Source organism: Scheffersomyces xylosifermentans (assembly GCF_036884685.1).
Source record: "Scheffersomyces xylosifermentans strain CBS 12540 chromosome Unknown RJT20scaffold_1, whole genome shotgun sequence".
In the NCBI taxonomy this organism is placed as follows: Eukaryota; Fungi; Ascomycota; class Pichiomycetes; order Serinales; family Debaryomycetaceae; genus Scheffersomyces; species Scheffersomyces xylosifermentans.
Window position 1 is genome coordinate 1,693,393 of NW_027042939.1, and position 18,218 is coordinate 1,711,610.

General features: G+C 43.3%; 8 protein-coding genes across 8 annotated transcripts; 3 read left to right on the forward strand and 5 right to left on the reverse strand. All coding sequences in view use genetic code 12, as the record gives it.

Moving 5' to 3' along the window:
• The first annotated feature begins 442 nt into the window (after positions 1 to 442).
• On the forward strand, positions 443 to 2,172 carry OLE1 (stearoyl-CoA 9-desaturase). Its single transcript, XM_064916206.1, has one exon. It carries the CDS (start codon positions 520 to 522, stop codon positions 1,972 to 1,974), a length of 1,455 nt encoding a protein of 484 aa, XP_064777196.1. The 5' UTR covers positions 443 to 519; the 3' UTR covers positions 1,975 to 2,172.
• A 1,446-nt stretch (positions 2,173 to 3,618) lies between these two features.
• Positions 3,619 to 4,809, forward strand: RJT20DRAFT_124322 (uncharacterized protein). Its single transcript, XM_064916207.1, has 3 exons — positions 3,619 to 3,947; positions 4,008 to 4,073; positions 4,149 to 4,809. Exons 1-3 carry the CDS (start codon positions 3,834 to 3,836, stop codon positions 4,443 to 4,445), a joined length of 477 nt encoding a protein of 158 aa, XP_064777197.1. The 5' UTR covers positions 3,619 to 3,833; the 3' UTR covers positions 4,446 to 4,809.
• A 1,596-nt stretch (positions 4,810 to 6,405) lies between these two features.
• On the forward strand, positions 6,406 to 7,452 carry ADH2 (alcohol dehydrogenase; the record flags this gene model as incomplete). The annotated part of the gene is made up of 1 exon (XM_064921317.1): positions 6,406 to 7,452. One exon carries the CDS (start codon positions 6,406 to 6,408, stop codon positions 7,450 to 7,452), a length of 1,047 nt encoding a protein of 348 aa, XP_064777198.1.
• Positions 7,453 to 7,997: 545 nt separating this feature from the next.
• On the reverse strand, positions 7,998 to 10,331 carry TKL1 (transketolase). Its single transcript, XM_064916208.1, has one exon. It carries the CDS (start codon positions 10,203 to 10,205, stop codon positions 8,172 to 8,174), a length of 2,034 nt encoding a protein of 677 aa, XP_064777199.1. The 5' UTR covers positions 10,206 to 10,331; the 3' UTR covers positions 7,998 to 8,171.
• A 1,831-nt stretch (positions 10,332 to 12,162) lies between these two features.
• OPY2 (Opy2p) lies at positions 12,163 to 13,764 on the reverse strand (the record flags this gene model as incomplete). Its single annotated transcript, XM_064918127.1, has 1 exon — positions 12,163 to 13,764. One exon carries the CDS (start codon positions 13,762 to 13,764, stop codon positions 12,163 to 12,165), a length of 1,602 nt encoding a protein of 533 aa, XP_064777200.1.
• Positions 13,765 to 13,996: 232 nt separating this feature from the next.
• Positions 13,997 to 14,741, reverse strand: RJT20DRAFT_12512 (uncharacterized protein). The gene has a single exon (XM_064916408.1). The coding sequence runs from the start codon at positions 14,537 to 14,539 to the stop codon at positions 14,228 to 14,230; it is 312 nt and encodes a 103-aa protein (XP_064777201.1). The 5' UTR covers positions 14,540 to 14,741; the 3' UTR covers positions 13,997 to 14,227.
• A 338-nt stretch (positions 14,742 to 15,079) lies between these two features.
• On the reverse strand, positions 15,080 to 17,132 carry NOT5 (CCR4-NOT core subunit). The gene has a single exon (XM_064916209.1). It carries the CDS (start codon positions 16,999 to 17,001, stop codon positions 15,220 to 15,222), a length of 1,782 nt encoding a protein of 593 aa, XP_064777202.1. The 5' UTR covers positions 17,002 to 17,132; the 3' UTR covers positions 15,080 to 15,219.
• A 153-nt stretch (positions 17,133 to 17,285) lies between these two features.
• LTP1 (tyrosine protein phosphatase) lies at positions 17,286 to 18,033 on the reverse strand. Its single transcript, XM_064915669.1, has 2 exons — positions 17,902 to 18,033; positions 17,286 to 17,802 (listed from the first exon to the last, which is right to left on the reverse strand). The coding sequence occupies exons 1-2, from the start codon at positions 17,964 to 17,966 to the stop codon at positions 17,361 to 17,363; spliced, it is 507 nt and encodes a 168-aa protein (XP_064777203.1). The 5' UTR covers positions 17,967 to 18,033; the 3' UTR covers positions 17,286 to 17,360.
• Between the last annotated feature and the right edge of the window lie 185 nt (positions 18,034 to 18,218).

Here is an 18,218-nt window from a genome sequence, read left to right on the forward strand (position 1 = left end):
GACCCGTCCCCTTACTCCGAACCCATTCTGATTATGTAATCACCCAATTTCATTACCCATTTCTTTTTGTTTTTTGCCTATTTACACTTACAATCCTTTAGTCCAGGTAACAATAAATTCGACACTGTTGTCCTGCATACACTACCCGATTTCTATTTTTGTTGGGCAGCAAGGCGACAATTTCTTTTTCCTCGCTTATCTCCTAGTAGCAATTCAACAGTTTGGGCTATCTTTCATAGCTTAACACTGTCAAATCAACTCCGATTTTTGCAGGCACACGCTAAAATTGCCCGTTTTTTAGACCCAAAATCCCAAAACTGCTGCTTCGTTTTCATGTGGTTGTAGGGGAAAATTTTTACGCAGGCTGCCAATATTTTGCAGGGGGCAATGGTCAAAGAACAAAGGTTATAAAACTGAATAGATTGCCGTCTTTGCAGTCAGTGGTTAGGATTGATTTTGTTTCTTCAGATTCCATTAGCGATCAGTTTCCTTGAGTGTTTTTGACAATCTCTCGCCATCATGACCGATCAATTGGAGATAGCTGATATCACCTCGCTTAATGCCTTGGCTGCGGGCACCAACAGGAAGAACCCAAGAATTGTGGCTGCCGGTTTGGGAGGTAAATTGATGGGTACCGCTGATATGGTCAAAATCACTGCCGAACAGATCACCGAGGACTCCATGGAGTCGTTGGCAGAAAAGGATGCCAGAGAGGCCAAGAAGTACGCCACCGTGAAGCACATTTCCGAGAAGCCTTGGACCTTGACCAACTTCTACGATCACATCAACTGGTTGAACGCTGTTTTGGTTGTAGCTTTACCAGCTTACGGTTTGTACCAAGCTGTCAAGTATCCACCACCATGGCAGACAGTTGTTCTTGGATTCGTCTTGTACGTTTTCTCCGGTGTTTCCATCACTGCTGGTTACCATCGTTTGTTTTCCCACCGTGCTTACGACGCTGTTGTTCCAGTTAAGATCTTCTTTGCCTTCTTTGGTGCCGGTGCCATTGAGGGTTCCATCAAGTGGTGGGGACACTCTCACAGAATCCACCACAGATACACTGATACCGCTAGAGACCCATATGACGCTAGACGTGGTTTCTGGTACTCCCACATGGGTTGGATGTTAACCAAATCTAACCCTAAGAACAGAGCCAGAGCTGACATTCACGACTTGACTGCTGATCCAGTTGTTGTTTTCCAACACAGATACTACTTGGTCATCATGATTGTTGCTGCTTACGTCTTTCCAACTATCGTTGCAGGTCTTTTCTGGGGTGACTACTGGGGAGGATTCATTTACGCTGGTTTGATGAAGACTTTCGTTATTCAACAAGCTACTTTCTGTGTTAACTCCTTAGCTCACTGGATCGGTGTTCAACCATTTGATGACAGAAGAACTCCAAGAGACCACGTATTGACTGCCTTTGTCACTTTCGGTGAAGGTTACCACAACTTCCACCACGAGTTCCCATCTGACTACAGAAACGCCCTTAAATGGTACCAATTCGACCCAACCAAGGTTGTCATCTGGGTTTTGTCTAAGCTTGGCCTCGCCTGGAACTTGAAGACCTTCTCTCAAAACGCCATTGAGCAAGGTTTGATCCAACAACAACAAAAGAAGTTGAACAGAATGAAGTCCAAGCTCCAATGGGGTATTTCTGTTGAAAACTTGCCAGTGTGGAGCAGAGAAGAATTCAACGAGAAGGCCAAGCAAGATGGTCTTATTATCATCTCTGGTATTATTCACAATGTCAAGAAGTTCATCAAGGAACACCCTGGTGGACAAGCTTTGGTCAGAGCCTCTTTAGGTAAAGATGCAACTAAGGCATTCAACGGAGCTGTGTATGCTCATTCTAACGCTGCCCACAACTTATTGGCTTCTATGAGAGTAGCAGTTATCAGAGACGGAAACGTAGATGCTAACACTTTCGATCTCCAACAACAATTCTTGGACAAAGAAAAGATAAACTAATTTATTTGATTTCATTAGTTAAAACATTTAGATTAGAATTTATGGTATGGAAACGGTTATATTTATGGTGAAGTTCTCTTTTATGTTTGTTGTTTGTTTGTTTGATCATTTAGTTTTCACTTTAGTTGTAAATTTATTTATCAGGATTCTTTTTCTTTGATCCACTTCAATCAAATATATGTATATATCTATGAAAACAGCATCACCGATAGTATGAATGGTTCACAATCATCACAGACGGCTGAAAAAATACTTCAGATGGTTTGCCAGATCGCAGGTATCGTAAGTTTGAGATTTTCGCCTGTGGTGTTTGATGGGCTTTGCACAAACACACATTATGTTCAGCCAACAATATCAGGAAATATTCGGATAAACTATGCAGATCTGGACCCCAGTCACCAAATTTGTCCTAGACTGTAATCAGACATGGCCAGAGGTGCTCCATAGTTCACACATAAAGTGGAGCTCCAAAATAAAGTGGTGCCATTTTCAACTCCGGCTCCAAGCGAGTAATCAGGAGATACCCCGAAGATGTCTAAAAACGGACTACTTTTTCGAGAAATCGCACCACTAAAAAAGGTGCAAAACCACATTCTGGGAAGGTTCCGAGAGGTTTTGGAGGATTAACTTCACATAGAGTTGCATCATAAACTTGTCGGTGGTATCTTCGTGTTCATGTCAAACGTATAAATAGCTTACAACACGCCGCGGAAGATTGGGAGATGAGTTGTTCTGTAGAATCTATTCCTTTAAAAATCTCACCAAAATGGTCGCTCAACAAGTTTTCAGACAATTCCCACGCCACTCAATCGCTCATAACTTTGTCCGTCGTGCTCCAGACTGGCTTGTGTGGGCTGGGGGTTTGACTGCTTTCTTGGGCTGGCCCCACGTTTGGGTCGCTGTTTCCAACAAGGTTAACAACGTCCCACGAATCAACCAAACTTTCATTTAAGAGCAGTTGCTATTAGGTTAGTTACGAATTAATGAAATATCTATATACTGCTGGCCGTATTAGGTTATTAGGTCAGTTTTCATGCCTTTGGTTCTCTTCCATATTTATAATCACATGAGGCTTGTTCTTGTTATGCTTGCCAATTATATATCTTCAATAGAATACATTCGTCTTTATATTCAAAAGGGATAGCTTGTCACCAGCTTGTAGAGAGATGAATTCTGGAAGAAGCGGAAATAATTATAGCTCTCTATATAGGTAGGTTTTGTAAGAGTAATAAGTTTTGTAAGTTTTTGGAGTTTGCCTTGGTTCTGTGTTGTATCACTGAACCAAACTTGTTGTCAATTTGTAATTTTTTTAACAGATTTTATTGGAAAGTGCCTAGAAAGGTGCCTACACATTCTTCTCTAGAAACTGACGGGAGATTACCTCTCCTATCAGATTAGCAATCACAACTCTTCCTATATCCTTTGTTAACAAATAAATGACCATAAAGTGAGCTAAACAGGTTTTGTGCTAAATAGGTTATCAAATAATAAGATGGCTAGGCCCTTCCACTAGAATGCCCCTATGCCTTTTCTGCCCAGTCTTTGTAGTAAAATAAAATAAAAAATCCCAGCGAAATTCAACACCCGCTCACCAATCACGACCATTTCCTAAGAGAAAGACATTATCTATGGTAATTCACCTTCCCCCCCCCCCCCCCGGGAACACTTCTTCTATATATTTCTCTTTGCAGCCATAAACTGTGCTCACCACACTACCTACAACCTCTCATGATTGCAAATCAGAGAGTCTGCATATAAGCCAAACAGTCATTATCTTCAAATGTATGAGTTTTAAAACCACATGTAAAGAAGCAAACAGTTATCCAACGACATAGAGAAAGTAACACTGACAAGACAATATGTCCAAACCGTTTCAGCCGATAAGTGATGTGATCAATACTTCATCACCAAGACACAAACAACAGTCTTTTAATGAAATTTATGGAGAGCCCGAGAACTTTCTTGAGATAGAGGTATGTATACGAAGCAAAAGGTTTGTGTACCGAAGACACTTTTAACTAACATTTTAATAGGTACGGAATCCTCAGACTCATGGATTTGGAAGAGAGTTGTATACCGATTATGAAATCGTGTGCAGAGTAAGTACATTAGCCCGCAACAATCGTAGAGGCGTGATAATAGTAATTTAAAGTGCCATACTAACAATTTGACAGACAAATATACCAGCATTCAAAAAAAGAAGCAGCCGAGTACGTCGAAGATACTCAGACTTCGTAACTTTTAGAAAAATATTGGAACAGGAGACGACCCGTGTGATAATACCCCCTTTACCAGGTAAAATTTTGTTAAACTCCAATAAGTTCAATGACTTAAACATCGAAAAAAGAAGACAGGGGTTAGAGAAGTTTTTGACGGTTGTAAGTGGTCACCCATTGTTACAAACCGGTTCTAAGACCTTGATTGAATTCATCCAGAATGAGAAATGGGATGCAAGAAACGCATTCTACTAAGCGTCGTTACTCTCTTATGAGTTAGTATTGTACGTGGTTTAGCGAGATTCTGACTCTACTTGATCCTTTTTCCCGATCTTCAGCTGTTACATGCTTCTGAGCTTTTCCCCAGGAAAGATACCGAATCTATCTTTAGGAATGAAAATAGTGTTTCCGTGGGGTTCAATTGGTCCACCAACTCCTTCCAAGATGTATGGACGATGTTTGCAGCTTACTCCGAGATTTACGTCGCCCGATAATGCAGTTCCTTGTCGATTCCGTATCTTCTTCCCTTTCTTGCAATGAAACACCCACCTCTTCGTTTATAGCATAAACCGTTAATATATTTGACATATTGATAAAATATATGTTACGTAAACTATCACGTAACCAGCCTACTAGGAGTTTACCCCGGTCTTAAGTGCCCCAGATTCTTAACTCCAGGTCTCTACAGCTAGCACATTTAGTCGAGACTACTAACATTAAAATCTCTCGAGTACCCACCTACGAAGGACTCTAGGCACTTTTGAAAATGGTTATCAACCCTATGAGTTATAACGGTCGATATCATTTAAGCTCTACGTCAGATTGATCTAGCGATGCACCGAAGGTTGCAAAAGGCTGCAATTCGGCGTCTTTGAATAATTGCAAATTCTGTTCGATTTTTCTTTGTAGTGTACTTTCTATATCCTCTTTTACAATTGTTTGTCTCGACTTGTGGTAGTGATTCTATGTCCCACGGAATTAGCTGCCACTGGATTTAGCTGCCTTCTTGCGCACAGTGAACTTCGTATTGCCGAGTCAGCTGTGAATCCATTGGCGAGGTCGGCATACCGAGAATGGAAATTCTGCAATTATTTTTAATATCACGGTGCCGTCGAAACTCCTACAAATAGAGTTGGCCAACAAATTTGCAGAATAAATCAGCCCTTTGGGTAAATAGGCTGTAAACTCCTTCGTCTGTTTCGAGTAATTAAGGTCAGTCGGAGAGTAGTTCTTTTGATCCGTGGGGTACAGCACTGCAGACAGTAATGGGGCTACTAACACTTTGCACCATGCTTGCAGCCGTAAGAATCCATACCAGTATGTGACCCAAAAATAAGGAGCATTCGGACCGGCCCATTCGACAAGTGTTGGTGAAATAGTAAACCCATACTCCGTAATTACTCAACAAGGAAGTCCGGATATTAGACAATCGTGGCTGTAAAACAGCGTGGTACTGGGTACCTTTCTTGAGAACAAGCCTAAACACGCTTGCTCACATGGTGAATGCCGCTGTATCACTTGATGGGCGATCGCCAGGTAGAAATTTCTGCACAGCAGATGTCAGAGATGTCGTTGCCTTGTTCTCTCACCCGTGATCCATGAAAGTCTCTACAAAACGTCTCAGTTGACAGAACAACATAAAACCGCCTAATTTTGCAGTAAAGCAATCTTGAGCACTTGGCTTTTGTCCCACTCCATCCTGTCACTTATCTATCCGATTTTCGTCTCGTTTTTAAGCATGCTTAGCACGCTTTACAGCACAAGCAAGCACAATTGGTTCCATGCCTATTGTTACAACTGCACCAAAGCCGCTTCACTTGGTGTCTGCTACGGAACGGTGTTTAGCTATATTCATCTACAAAGGACCAGGTGATTAGTGCCACGGTGTATGCAGGCGATTAATATATAGACGTTTGGTGAAAAATGCCTTGATGGTGGGGTATGCAGTAGAAAATCCGGGGCAACCTCTATTGCAGTATATGGCATGTTGTGAAATTTATTTTAGATATTACCCCCCTTGCTGGGTCCAGGTCTCGGACTTTCAATGGGTTTAACAATGAATTCCAATGTGCCAGGCCATGCAGCCAGAAAGTGAAAATTTTACTATAAATATGGGGTAAATGTCCCAGTTCAATCATCAATTCATTCCTATTACCCCAGTATACAACAGTAACAACTTACTAGTATTCACTTCAATTGCAAAACTTAACTAAAAATGTCTATCCCAAAAACCCAAAAGGCTGTCATCTTCGAGACCAACGGTGGTCCATTGTTGTACAAGGACATCCCAGTCCCAACCCCAAAGCCAAACGAGCTTTTGATCAATGTTAAGTACTCCGGTGTCTGTCACACTGACTTGCACGCTTGGAAGGGTGACTGGCCATTAGGTACTAAGTTGCCATTGGTCGGTGGTCATGAAGGTGCTGGTGTCGTTGTTGCCCTCGGTGAAAACGTTACTGGTTGGGAAATTGGTGACTACGCCGGTATCAAGTGGATTAACGGTTCTTGTTTACAATGTGAGTACTGTAGAACAGCTCACGAGTCCAACTGTCCAGACGCTGATTTGTCCGGTTACACTCACGATGGTTCTTTCCAACAATATGCTACAGCCGATGCTGTCCAGGCTGCCAGAATTCCAAAAGGTACCGACTTGGCTTTGGTTTCCCCAATTTTGTGTGCTGGTATCACTGTCTACAAGGCTTTGAAGACTGCCGACCTTACTGCTGGCCAGTGGGTTGCCATCTCCGGTGCCGCTGGTGGTTTAGGATCTCTTGCTATCCAATACGCTAAGGCTATGGGTTACAGAGTTGTCGGTATTGATGGTGGTGCTGATAAGGGTGAATTCGCCAAGTCTCTTGGTGCTGAAGTCTTCGTTGATTTCACCAAGACCAAGGATGTTGTTGGTGATGTCCTCAAGGCTACCGGTGGTGGTGCTCACGGTGTCATCAATGTTTCCGTCTCTGAGCTTGCCATGCAACAATCTGTAGACTACGTCAGACCAACAGGTACTGTTGTCTTAGTCGGTTTGCCAGCTGGTGCCAAGGTCTCTGCTTCTGTCTTCTCCTCTGTCGTCAGAACAATTTCCATTAAGGGTTCTTATGTCGGTAACAGAGCTGACTCTGCCGAAGCCATTGACTTCTTCTCCAGAGGTTTGATCAAGTGTCCAATCAAGATTGTCGGTCTTTCTGAGTTAGCCAACGTCTACGAATTGATGGAACAAGGTAAGATCTTGGGAAGATACGTCGTTGACACTTCAAAGTAAATAAGTTCGTTCCCTATTTATTAGCGCTTGCTTCTCTGTTGAGATATTATTCCTTCTGAAATGTTGTTTATGAACTCTTTATGTTACGAAGTATGATCAAGAATGATTTATAAAAGTGTTTATGTTGAATAAAATGAAACCTTTTTTCTAAATGATTGACTTTATTTTAAACTAGCTTCTCTGCAACTCTTACGATAATTGCCAAGTCAAACTCCAAGTATACGCCGACGAATTCCGTTTCTACATTGTAAGGGAGAATGCCAGTATCTCTATTGAGAAAACATTGGTATCCATCCTTATCGACGCTTTAGGAGTTCATGCACCGAAATAATAATGACCGGAGTTGTAAAAAAATTGCGACCATAAATTTGCGCTGTGGATATTTTTCGGGTTTACGAGCTCTGAAAGGAACGCCCATGCCGCAGAAGCAAGCGCAAAATGTCACCTGGCCGATTTCATCTGGGGTCACGTGAATGAAACTGGTTCTTTTACTATGTCTTCTCTATGACTGTTCAAATGATATCATATATGTAGTCTACTGAAGTATGCTCTATATAGCAGCTACATGGAACCTACATCGAAGCTACATGGTACCTACACGGAACGTCTTACCCTAAATTGTAATTACGATTAAATAACGACTATTCTTAATAGACTAAAGATATACCAATATTGAAAGAGTTTATAAAATACTCATAAGCACGCGTCTATGCTGAGCTTTAGAAAGCCTTGGTCAATGGAGAAAGAACAGACTTACCCTTGTAGAACTCAACAGTCTTGATGGCCTTGTCAGCAACACCTTCTGGGGTGAAACCGAAGTACTTGAAAAGGTCTGAGGCCTTACCAGAAGCACCGAATCTGTTCAAACCGAATTGTTCGTGAGAGTACTTGGACCATCCGAAAGTGGACATAACTTCAACGGACAAGATTGGGACACCATCTGGCAAGACAGACAATCTGTATTCCAATGGTTGAGAGTCGAAGGTGTGGTGGTCTGGCAAGGATACGACACCAGCCTTGATACCGGAACCCTCCAAGACCTTGACAGCGTCAACAGCGAGAGCGACTTCAGAACCAGAAGCAACAATAATGACATCAGGCTTCTCTTGCTTGACTAAAGTGTAACCACCCTTGGAAGCCTTCTCGATGGAAGAACCTTCTAATTGTGGCAAGTTTTGTCTGGTCAAGGCAAGGATGTGTGGGGTGGTAGTGGACTCAATAGCACTCTTGTAAGCAGCAGAGGTCTCGTTACCGTCAGCTGGTCTCCAGACGGCGATGTTTGGGGTAGCTCTGAAGTGAGCTAAGGTCTCAATAGGTTGATGGGTTGGACCGTCTTCACCTAAACCAATAGAGTCGTGGGTAGCAACCCAGGTGACGGCGTGGTGAGACAAAGCAGCCAATCTGACGGCACCAGCAGCGTAAGAAACGAAGTTCAAGAAAGTACCACCGTAGTTCTTGTAGTTGGCACCGAAAGCGTGGATACCGTTCATGATGGAACCCATAGCGTGCTCTCTGACACCGTATCTGATGTATCTACCAGAGTACTCACCTAAACCAGTAGATGGAGGTTGAAAGTCAATGGCACCAGGGGTTCTGGTCAAGTTGGATGGGGTCAAGTCAGCAGAACCACCAATGATTTCTGGGACAACGGCGGTAATCTTAGACAAGACAGTCTCAGACAATTTTCTGGTAGCAACAGCTGGGTCAGCTGGAGTGTAGGTTGGCAAAGAGTCAGCCCAGTTTTCTGGCAACTTACCATCCAATCTACGTTGAACTTCAGCACCTAATTCTGGGTACTTTTCCTTGTAGGCAGCGAACAAGGAGTTCCACTCTTCGTGCACCTTTTGGTTCTTCTTGACTTGAGCAGCGTAAGATTCAGCGACGGCAGATGGAATAGCGAACTTCTCCTCTGGGTTGAAGCCCCACTTCTCCTTGACTTGCTTGATGTCGTCGGCCTTCAATGGAGCACCGTGGACACCGTGGGTACCTTGGTTGAGGGAACCGAAACCGATGGTGGTAGTCAATCTGATTAAAGTTGGCTTGTTGGTGACCTTCTTGGCTTCGTCGATCGCCTTAGAGATGGCTTCAATGTCAGAGTCACCGTTGGCGACTTCAAGAACGTGCCAGTCATAAGCCTTGTATCTGGCGACAACGTCTTCAGTGAAGGAAACGTTGGTAGAACCGTCAATAGAGATCTTGTTGTCATCCCAGAAGGCGATAAGGTTACCCAATTGCAAGTGACCAGCGAGGGAGGAGGCCTCGGAAGAGACACCTTCCTGCAAACAACCATCACCGAGGAAAGCGTAGGTGTAGGAGTTAGAGATTGGGAAGTCTGGCTTGTTGTAGGTGGCAGCGAATTGAGCTTGGGCAATAGCCAAACCAACGGCGTTGGAGATACCTTGACCCAAAGGACCAGTGGTGACCTCAACACCTGGGACATCGAGGACTTCTGGGTGACCTGGGGTCTTGGAGTGCAATTGTCTGAATTGCTTCAAGTCTTCGACGGTCAAGTCGAATCCGTAGAGAACGAGCAAAGCGTAAAGCAAAGCACAAGCGTGACCGTTGGACAAGACAAATCTGTCTCTGTTGATCCACTTGGTGTCCTTAGGGTCGAAGTTCATCTTCTTCCAGAGGGCATGGGCGGCTGGGGCCAATCCCATTGGGGCACCTGGGTGACCAGAATTGGCAGCTGCGACAGCGTCGACGGCTAACAAACGGATGGTGTTAATGGATTGTTGGTCGAGATCGGACATTGTGAGAGTTCTTGTGGGTGTTCGTATCAGCTTAGGTGCAATGCAAATGACACAGATTAGAAACGCGACAAGTCGTAGAGAAACAGAAGGAAGAAAGAAAAAAGAGAACTTCAACTGTTGGCACCGTGAAATATCTGGAAAATCAATTGCTATATATACAAGCACTAGTGTGGGCCGGTGCGAGTTTGTAAAGGTTGGGCAAAATGCTAACCGTGGGGGTTGGTATGGAATCAGTGGCCTTCGCTTACTAAAATGAGATTCAGCGGGTGGGCAAAATTTTTCACACCGCGAGTCGAGGGGAGGATCGAGGTGACACCCTGGGGTTTCGGCGAGGGTAAATTCGGTAAACAGGAATATGCGAGGCACGTGACAAGTTCTTTAGTTGGGTTTGCGATCTCCGGTGGTGATCAAGAACACGGAATGGTGACAAGGTTCCATCCTCCCGTAAATTGAAATAGAAAGAAACAACGGTGGGATCTAGATTACGATCTCTGGTGTGAAGAGGTCATGGAACAAGTGCCAATACCTAAGACAGCTATGCCAGTTTTGGTAGTCTCGAGAGACAAATCTTTTCACCAAATTGGCTACTCAATGACACTTACTTATTGGCAGGCCACAATTGATGGGTTTCTTCCCAAGCCGGGGTAGGTGAAGGTCGGTATGCAGCGTTATGTGGTGCATGAATGGGGAACAATGTTAGGTTACAGCGTGGTGGTGTTGGCAGTGGAGGACCTGCTATCACTCTTAGTAAATTATTATTACTATATATGTAATTATTATTATTTACTGGTCAATACTAATTATTATTATCTCTAATCCTTCCATTCGTACAGTGGTGGAAAACTCTAATTGAAACACGAGAACATTGGTGGCATAAGGCTGTAGACTCTTGGCCCAGTGGGCCGTGTGCTGGTGCCACGGAACGATCCTAGTAGGCCATTTTCTCTTCTAACTCTGCGGTTTCTTCCCATATCCCTCCACTGGTGCCGTCACGTAATTGTCTCTACAGCGTCTTTTCTATGCCACCAGAACACAAAACGACTCCAAACTGAGGGAGGTGGAGCCCTGGAACCCACACCGAACCGGAGACTTCAGGTCCGCCTCCTTTGGGCCTGGACGCAAAAAATGCCCCGGTATTCTTTCCAGTCCCGTCCCTATCGACTTACATACGAGGGAACAAGATTACCACGATTCACACCCAACTATCTCACTATCACCGCCAGCTTTTCGGAGGTTCAACATCTGGCCCATGGATATAAGTGTTATTGCCGCTGGGGCGGAGAGTCCTATAAATGACATGAAGCAAAGTTGTTGCATTTCGCCTGAGTATGTAACATAACATATATAACAGATGACATCAATCTACTGCTCCCAATGGCAATACCGCCTCTGCTAACAGTCCCGTTAACTCGCACGCCGTAGAGGGGGTCTTTAGGGCCACCAGAAAAAAACCACTGGTTCCACCGAGTAACGCTAGTGAGAAGGTCCTGCCGTTGGCCGTTGACTGTTGTGTTCGATGACATGGTTTGAAACTTCACTAAGAACGTCTTGTTCGGAAGTCATTATTTCGACTAGAAGGTCACAGCGTATCCGACCGTTGTTTCTTTTCATCTGCGGCAACGAAACGAAGCGAATCCATTGGGGATGATATAGTGTCTATTCTTGGTATGGGACATTGTATGAGGTTTCTTTTTTTGCATTAATTCCAGTGCTCGTAAAGTACTCCGGATCACATTGATTAGTGATATGGGGAAGTTTATCCCGGCAGATACATTGTCGGACTTCGGGGTTGGTGGCTGGCGCCCGAGAATACGTCGGTAAAAGCTTGTTTAAACCATGAGCTGCAATTGTCCGTGTATTATTACTACTGTTATTGTTCCCGTATTAGTGGCATTAGCATTAGCATTAGCATTAATATTATTATTACTATTATTACCTATGTTCTATAATTACAATGTTAACCGATAGGGTCTTCGAACGGACTTCTCTCGCCACTGCTGTCCGAATGGTGGCTTTTAGGTGGTCCGTCGAGCTCCAAATCAAATACGAAGGAACCGGCCCCCGCTATTGAGCTGCCACTATCTAAGTTGTTATTATTACTGTAGTTGCGGTTGAATGCTCGAGGCTGCTGGAAATCTGTGTAGGACTCGCCCTGTGCCGACGTGTTTTGGTAGGCAACAGGTATATTAGTGGCCGAGTTAATGTCAAGGAGAACTTCTCTATCAGGAGTTAACGTCAGTTCTTGAGAGATTTGACTTGGCTTTTTCCTCACACTTGTAGCCCTCGTAATTTCTCCGATGTCCGAATCGACGTCGGAATCACTCTCGTCGTCCACGGAATGCATATTTGATAGTGTGGTGGTGTTCAAATTGTTATTTGACGTATTATTGCTCAAAGTCTTCTGGCCTCCGATCAAAGAATCGTTCTTAAAAGGCGCTTCATTATCATCGTAATCCGCGCTATAATCCTCTTCATCGGTGATATCGTCATCTTCGTCATCATCATCATCTTCATCTTCGGCCTCTTCTTCGATTCGTGCAACATTGACCAACCGTGGCTGTGCTTTGATTGCAGTCATAGTTTCATTAGCAACTTCCTCTTCGTTATTTGCACTAGTATCGGCTCGAGGAGAGTTATTCTTAGAAACGTCGCCCACAATTGAGGCGTTCTCGATAGTATTCAAATCAGAGAACACCGAATCTTCATCGTATGAATATATAGAACGAGTGTTATTTATCGTAGGACGAACCGTGACTCCTGGAATGTAAGCAATAGGTAAAATATTTGATGCATTAGTACTAGCAATCGAAGTAGCGACCGAATTTCTATGTGTAGATCTCGGGTCAGCATATATGTTGCCATGATTACCTGAAGAATTTATACTGTTGGCTGCATTTGCCTGGTTGACTATCTGCCGCTGACGTGCCCTTCTTTGTGCAGCTGCCACAGAAGCTGCCGTCTTCACCTTACTTGGCTTGGTAAACGACTCATACGATGACAATCTCTTTTTGCTCTTCGCAGCATTGTTTGAATTCAACCTACGGGCTTGAGGTCTTTCCACTAATGTTCCATCTGACAGGAAAGTTTCTTTATTAGGTGACAACTTCGGATTCTCGTTGACACTGTCGAGCTTACTAACAGCATAATCACTGATGTCGTCGGCTTCTGGACCCAAGCCATCCATCATGACATCATCCAATGCAGGGGGATTTTTGCTATAGTAAAATTTGTAGTAGTAGAGAGCTGCAAGTAGGGCTAGGACCACCACACCTCCAATAACTCCACCAACTATACCTCCAATAGGTGTGCTCTTGGAATTACCATCATCCGCTGGCGGGGCACAGTAATTTTCGGCACACAGAGTTGGCGATGAACCACGCTGTTGACATACTTCATTACCTTTACATTTAGGACAATCACTTATGGCAGGACAGATCAAATTACCATCTGCATCCTTGGGATATGTCGAGGAAGCACCACGCTCGAATATAATAGGGCTCGGGTAGTCGAATTCTTTGGTTGTTGGAGTAGGGGGCCAGTCTAACGGTGGGACGGGCATGATATGAAATATGAATATATGTGGTAACTTTTGAATATACGTGTCTATTCAGGCAAAAGCGGTCGATGAGAAGTAGTTTTCAACTTACTATCAATGAATTATACCCGTTTGCTTGCCTCAGTTCGGCGCTTGCTTAATTACAATTGCTGTAACAATGGAACTGGGCTATAGTCACTGGCGGACTTGACACTTGGCTGTAATGAAGAGTTAACGGTTAATGAAATGTGCCTACCAGAACCCGTTCAAAGGAAAAAGTACTGACAAGATGACAAAGAAAGAACCCTGGTGAGAATCCGTGGAAGAATGAATTTGGCCACTCTTGACAAAAGCCTGCTTGTGCGATGGACTAGAGTAACCGGTAATTAGCTTGTGAACTAGAACCAATGTGAAATAAGCTACTCAGATCACCAGCTCGCGTGGGCTTTTGCTGCAATATATATATATATATATACACGGAAAGTGCTTAATAGGCAGTGGACGAGATACAGATCGAAACTCTCAGGTTTCTAGGAAAATAGTTCTGATCCAAGTGCTCAGCTACTTGAAGTTGCATACACCGTAATAATGCTATTCCATTGTTCACCAAAAGCGAATTTTTAGGGTTGGCTTTACCCAGTAATTTATTTTTGGTGATACAGGCTGAGTGCAGGCAGGGTTCAGTGGTAGAAAGGAAAGGTAACAGAGGCGCATTATGGGCAGACCGTGGCAGGGGGAGAACCACAAGGGAGAGAGAGGCGGCAGGAGAGAGGACCAGGTTTAACAAGAGCATGGCCATAGGGCGAATAAGAGGACGGGGGCTATATAAGCACGAAAAAGCAGACGCACATTAATAATATGCCATGGTGTAATGCTTGGAGCGTGCGATGACAGTGAAAAACTATGCCTCGTTGTTTGATCTTCGCTGTCGTTTATAGTGCAAACCTAATACCGGGTAGGTTTGGTGCCTGCTCTAGATCCGCTAGAGGTGCATGGCAGATGAAGCGGTGCGGCTCATGCCTGTTCGGTATTTCAAGGTCGTGCGCCGAGGTTTGACAACGAGTCTGCTACAAGTGGCCAGACCAAACGATCGGGTCGTGCGCGGGACCAACTTCGAAACAACACGATACCACAGTGATACACGAGACTATAGACGAATATTAGCTCCTACCGTGTAGAGAATAGCAACGGTTTTACAATTAATGCAGATGAAACATGCTGTTGCACAGGGATGGACTTGCGGTATTTGCAGTCGTCAAGGTTACTGTGGTGTTCCAATTCTACCCGGCAATGCGGTCCATCAATTGGGATTTGCACCCAAGGTACAGCATAGACAAAATACAGGCATGTTACTAATTTACATATACAAGAAATTATGCTATAGATACGAGGGGACCCCTCCGTATGGGTGAATAGAAGTGTTTCAGCCATCACACCATGAGAAAAGCTTAAGGTATTAATCTGCTAATGCCCAAATCTCTAGAATGTTTCTCTCAAGTCATTACTGAATTTGTAGTTCTCTCTTCTCCTGGTTAACCATGTCTTTTCATAGTCAAAGTACTTGTAGTTTTCCTCTTTGTTCCCATCGTCTATCTGCTCTTCTTCCTTCTGAATAACCGATACTGATCTGTTCTTTCCGCCATTCTTGGTGTCCTTCAAGAACCACTGCTTTAACTCAGTGTTGAAAACCCAACCTCTTCTAGATAACTCCTGTGCCGAGTTCCATTTGGCTAGGTTGTCAACTCCCTCGCTATAGTAGAAACAAAAGAACAAGGTATCGTTGTCAAATTTCTTCATTATGTTGCTGGAATTCAACTCGTACATAGGTTCTTGAGGGTAATCTATGGAAGAAGGATGGATGTTGACGGGATTATATTGTCTTGGCCTTTCTGCGTCAAACGAGTCGGGACAGTTGAGCAATGATGTTTCCAACATCGAACTTATGAATTGGAATGGTAATGGGTTTTGCAATCTGGACTGCGGTATTGTGGAAAGTCTTGCAGTAGTATCGAAGAAGGCTCTGTTTTCTTCCGACAAGATAGGCAGTTGCGATTGAGACAATGATTGAGTTTGGACAGGCTGTGCGTGTGATTGCAAAGGTGTGTCATCGCCTTCCTCATTGATAGTCAGATTGGCTGCCTGTGGAGACAGAGATGCAGACTTAGGTTCTATTGGATTCAAACCTGGAGGTGGAGCTTTGACAGCAGCAGATGGTATAGAGTTTGAAGCCATTGACTGCGCAGCTGCCTTAATGACATTAGAGTACGCAGTTATTGGAGGAGGAGCTGGAGCTTGTACGACATTGTGTCTTTTAGTTGGCGTAGATCCACCTATTATTGCAGAAGACGAACCGGGAGATATGCTGACCTTTGTGTTTATAGGAGTTGACACAGCAGGTGCTGACGCCGGTTTCACTTCGGGTTTGGCCGGTGTCGTAGGCTCATCACCCTTTAACTCTGGGAAATCCACATTAGATTCGTATTCCTGGTTGTCGGCAGCCATCTGTGCCAAAGAACCGTGAACCTCCAAGGTTGCATCTTCATCAATCTCCAAACTTTCGTAGAAATCATCATATTCCACATAATCCTCTTCCTGATTGTTTTCTACGTAGTATTCCAAATCATCTTTGATATCATCAATTCTCAGTGGATCCAATCTCTCGTTCTCCAAGTTTCTTAAGATAGACTCGAGCTTTGTTAAATGGTTGTTATTTCTTTCGATTTTATACTTACCGTCCTCTATCGATGACTGAATTGGAGCTTGGTTCGATGACTTTGCCTTCTTCAACTGGCCAGTTAATTGCTGAACATCTTGTTCTAAATCATCATTTTGTTGAGTTATGAGATCAATGATGTCGCTTATGTAGACGCAAGCTTCTTGTATCTTTGCTCCTTCTGGTCCAAACCTATTATGCTTGGTTCGTTGACTCTGCAATTCCAATCCTTCATTAGAGAATTGCTTAATCTTGGAAGACTTCTCCAAATCCTTGAATTGGTCCATGGCATGTTCAATCTTGGTTCTGTTCTCTTGCAACAACTCCTTGTCTAACTTTATTGAACTATCACCTAACCATTGCTTCAACTGATCTCTCAGTCTCTGCAATTTTTTGATTTCCTTCTTCAAGTCACTTTCCAACTTCTCTTTCTGCGAACTTATCTCGGTTGTCATCAACTTATCGTATATATCATCAAACACAGAGAGTCCCTCCGCTATTTTCTTGTTCGTTTTATCGAACTCTTGTTGTAGTTTTCTAGCACTCATGATTCCACTATATTTTTATCATTCACAGCTCAACAAGACAATTCAACAATATGGTGTTACAATACCTCTACGTGCATGTGACTACTTGCTCTGAATGTTTATATGCTGTAAGTTTAAATCCTCTTATTCATACTATTCCATTACGCTTGGTTATGAAGAAACGTCAGAAGACAGAAAATGTGAGAACATGCCGTGACCAGAAGTGCTGGAGTCGGACTGAAATTTACGCACATAGGAAGATGCAGATCCCTATTATATAGTACTACAGTACTATAGGTACTATAGTGTGCTTAAATGCTTTCGTATATTCTATATTAGAGGCTCTAAATCAAATAGTTGTATGTAGACTTCATTGCTATTTAGTTCAATTCTCCAATTTCCTGCTTCAAGAATTCTTCGCTGAAGTGGTTCAATTGTTGGAAGTTGGTCTCAAACCCATTTATTCCACCGTAGTATGGATCAGAGACAATAGTGCTGTACTGGGAATCGGTTCTCCACTTTCCAAATAACTCAACAACAGCAGTACTGGAACGAGGCTTGATGTACAACAAATCTGACTTGTTACTCTCGTCCATGGCGATAACATAGTCAAACTTCTGGAAATCAACGTGTGAGATCTTCTGTGCTCTATGGTTCACAGGAACTCCATGTTTCTTACATGTCTTGGTGGATCTAGAATCAGGAGACTCTCCCACATGGTAAGCGCCTGTTCCGTAGGAGTCAATTAAGTCAAAATAGTCGGAATATCCCAATTCCTTAACCTTATGTTTGAATACCGCTTCTGCCATTGGCGAGCGACAGCTGTCATGTCTATAGTTAGTACAATTTCACAAAGAATGAAACCGGCTAGTTACTAGTGTCTATATAGGAGTTTGTTCGTTAGCTTTCTAGAATACTCACATGTTACCCAAACAGACAAAGGCGACAGAGATCTTCTTCTCCTGGGGACTAAATAATGGTGGCATGGTTACTTAGAATACATTTCATACTGTTCACTAAGATGAAGTTTAACTATAAATTTCTTAAAGTAGTACTCAGAAATCGCACACACAAAATTCTGAAGACTTTACACATAATGAGAATATAATGGTACACATAGTATTAGTATTAAAGAAACAATTATACAACCACAGTAATCATCAAAGATTATGCTAACGAGAGAATTAAATTAAAAATAACAAATAAATACAAAACAAATTACAAAGGTTAGAATCGTC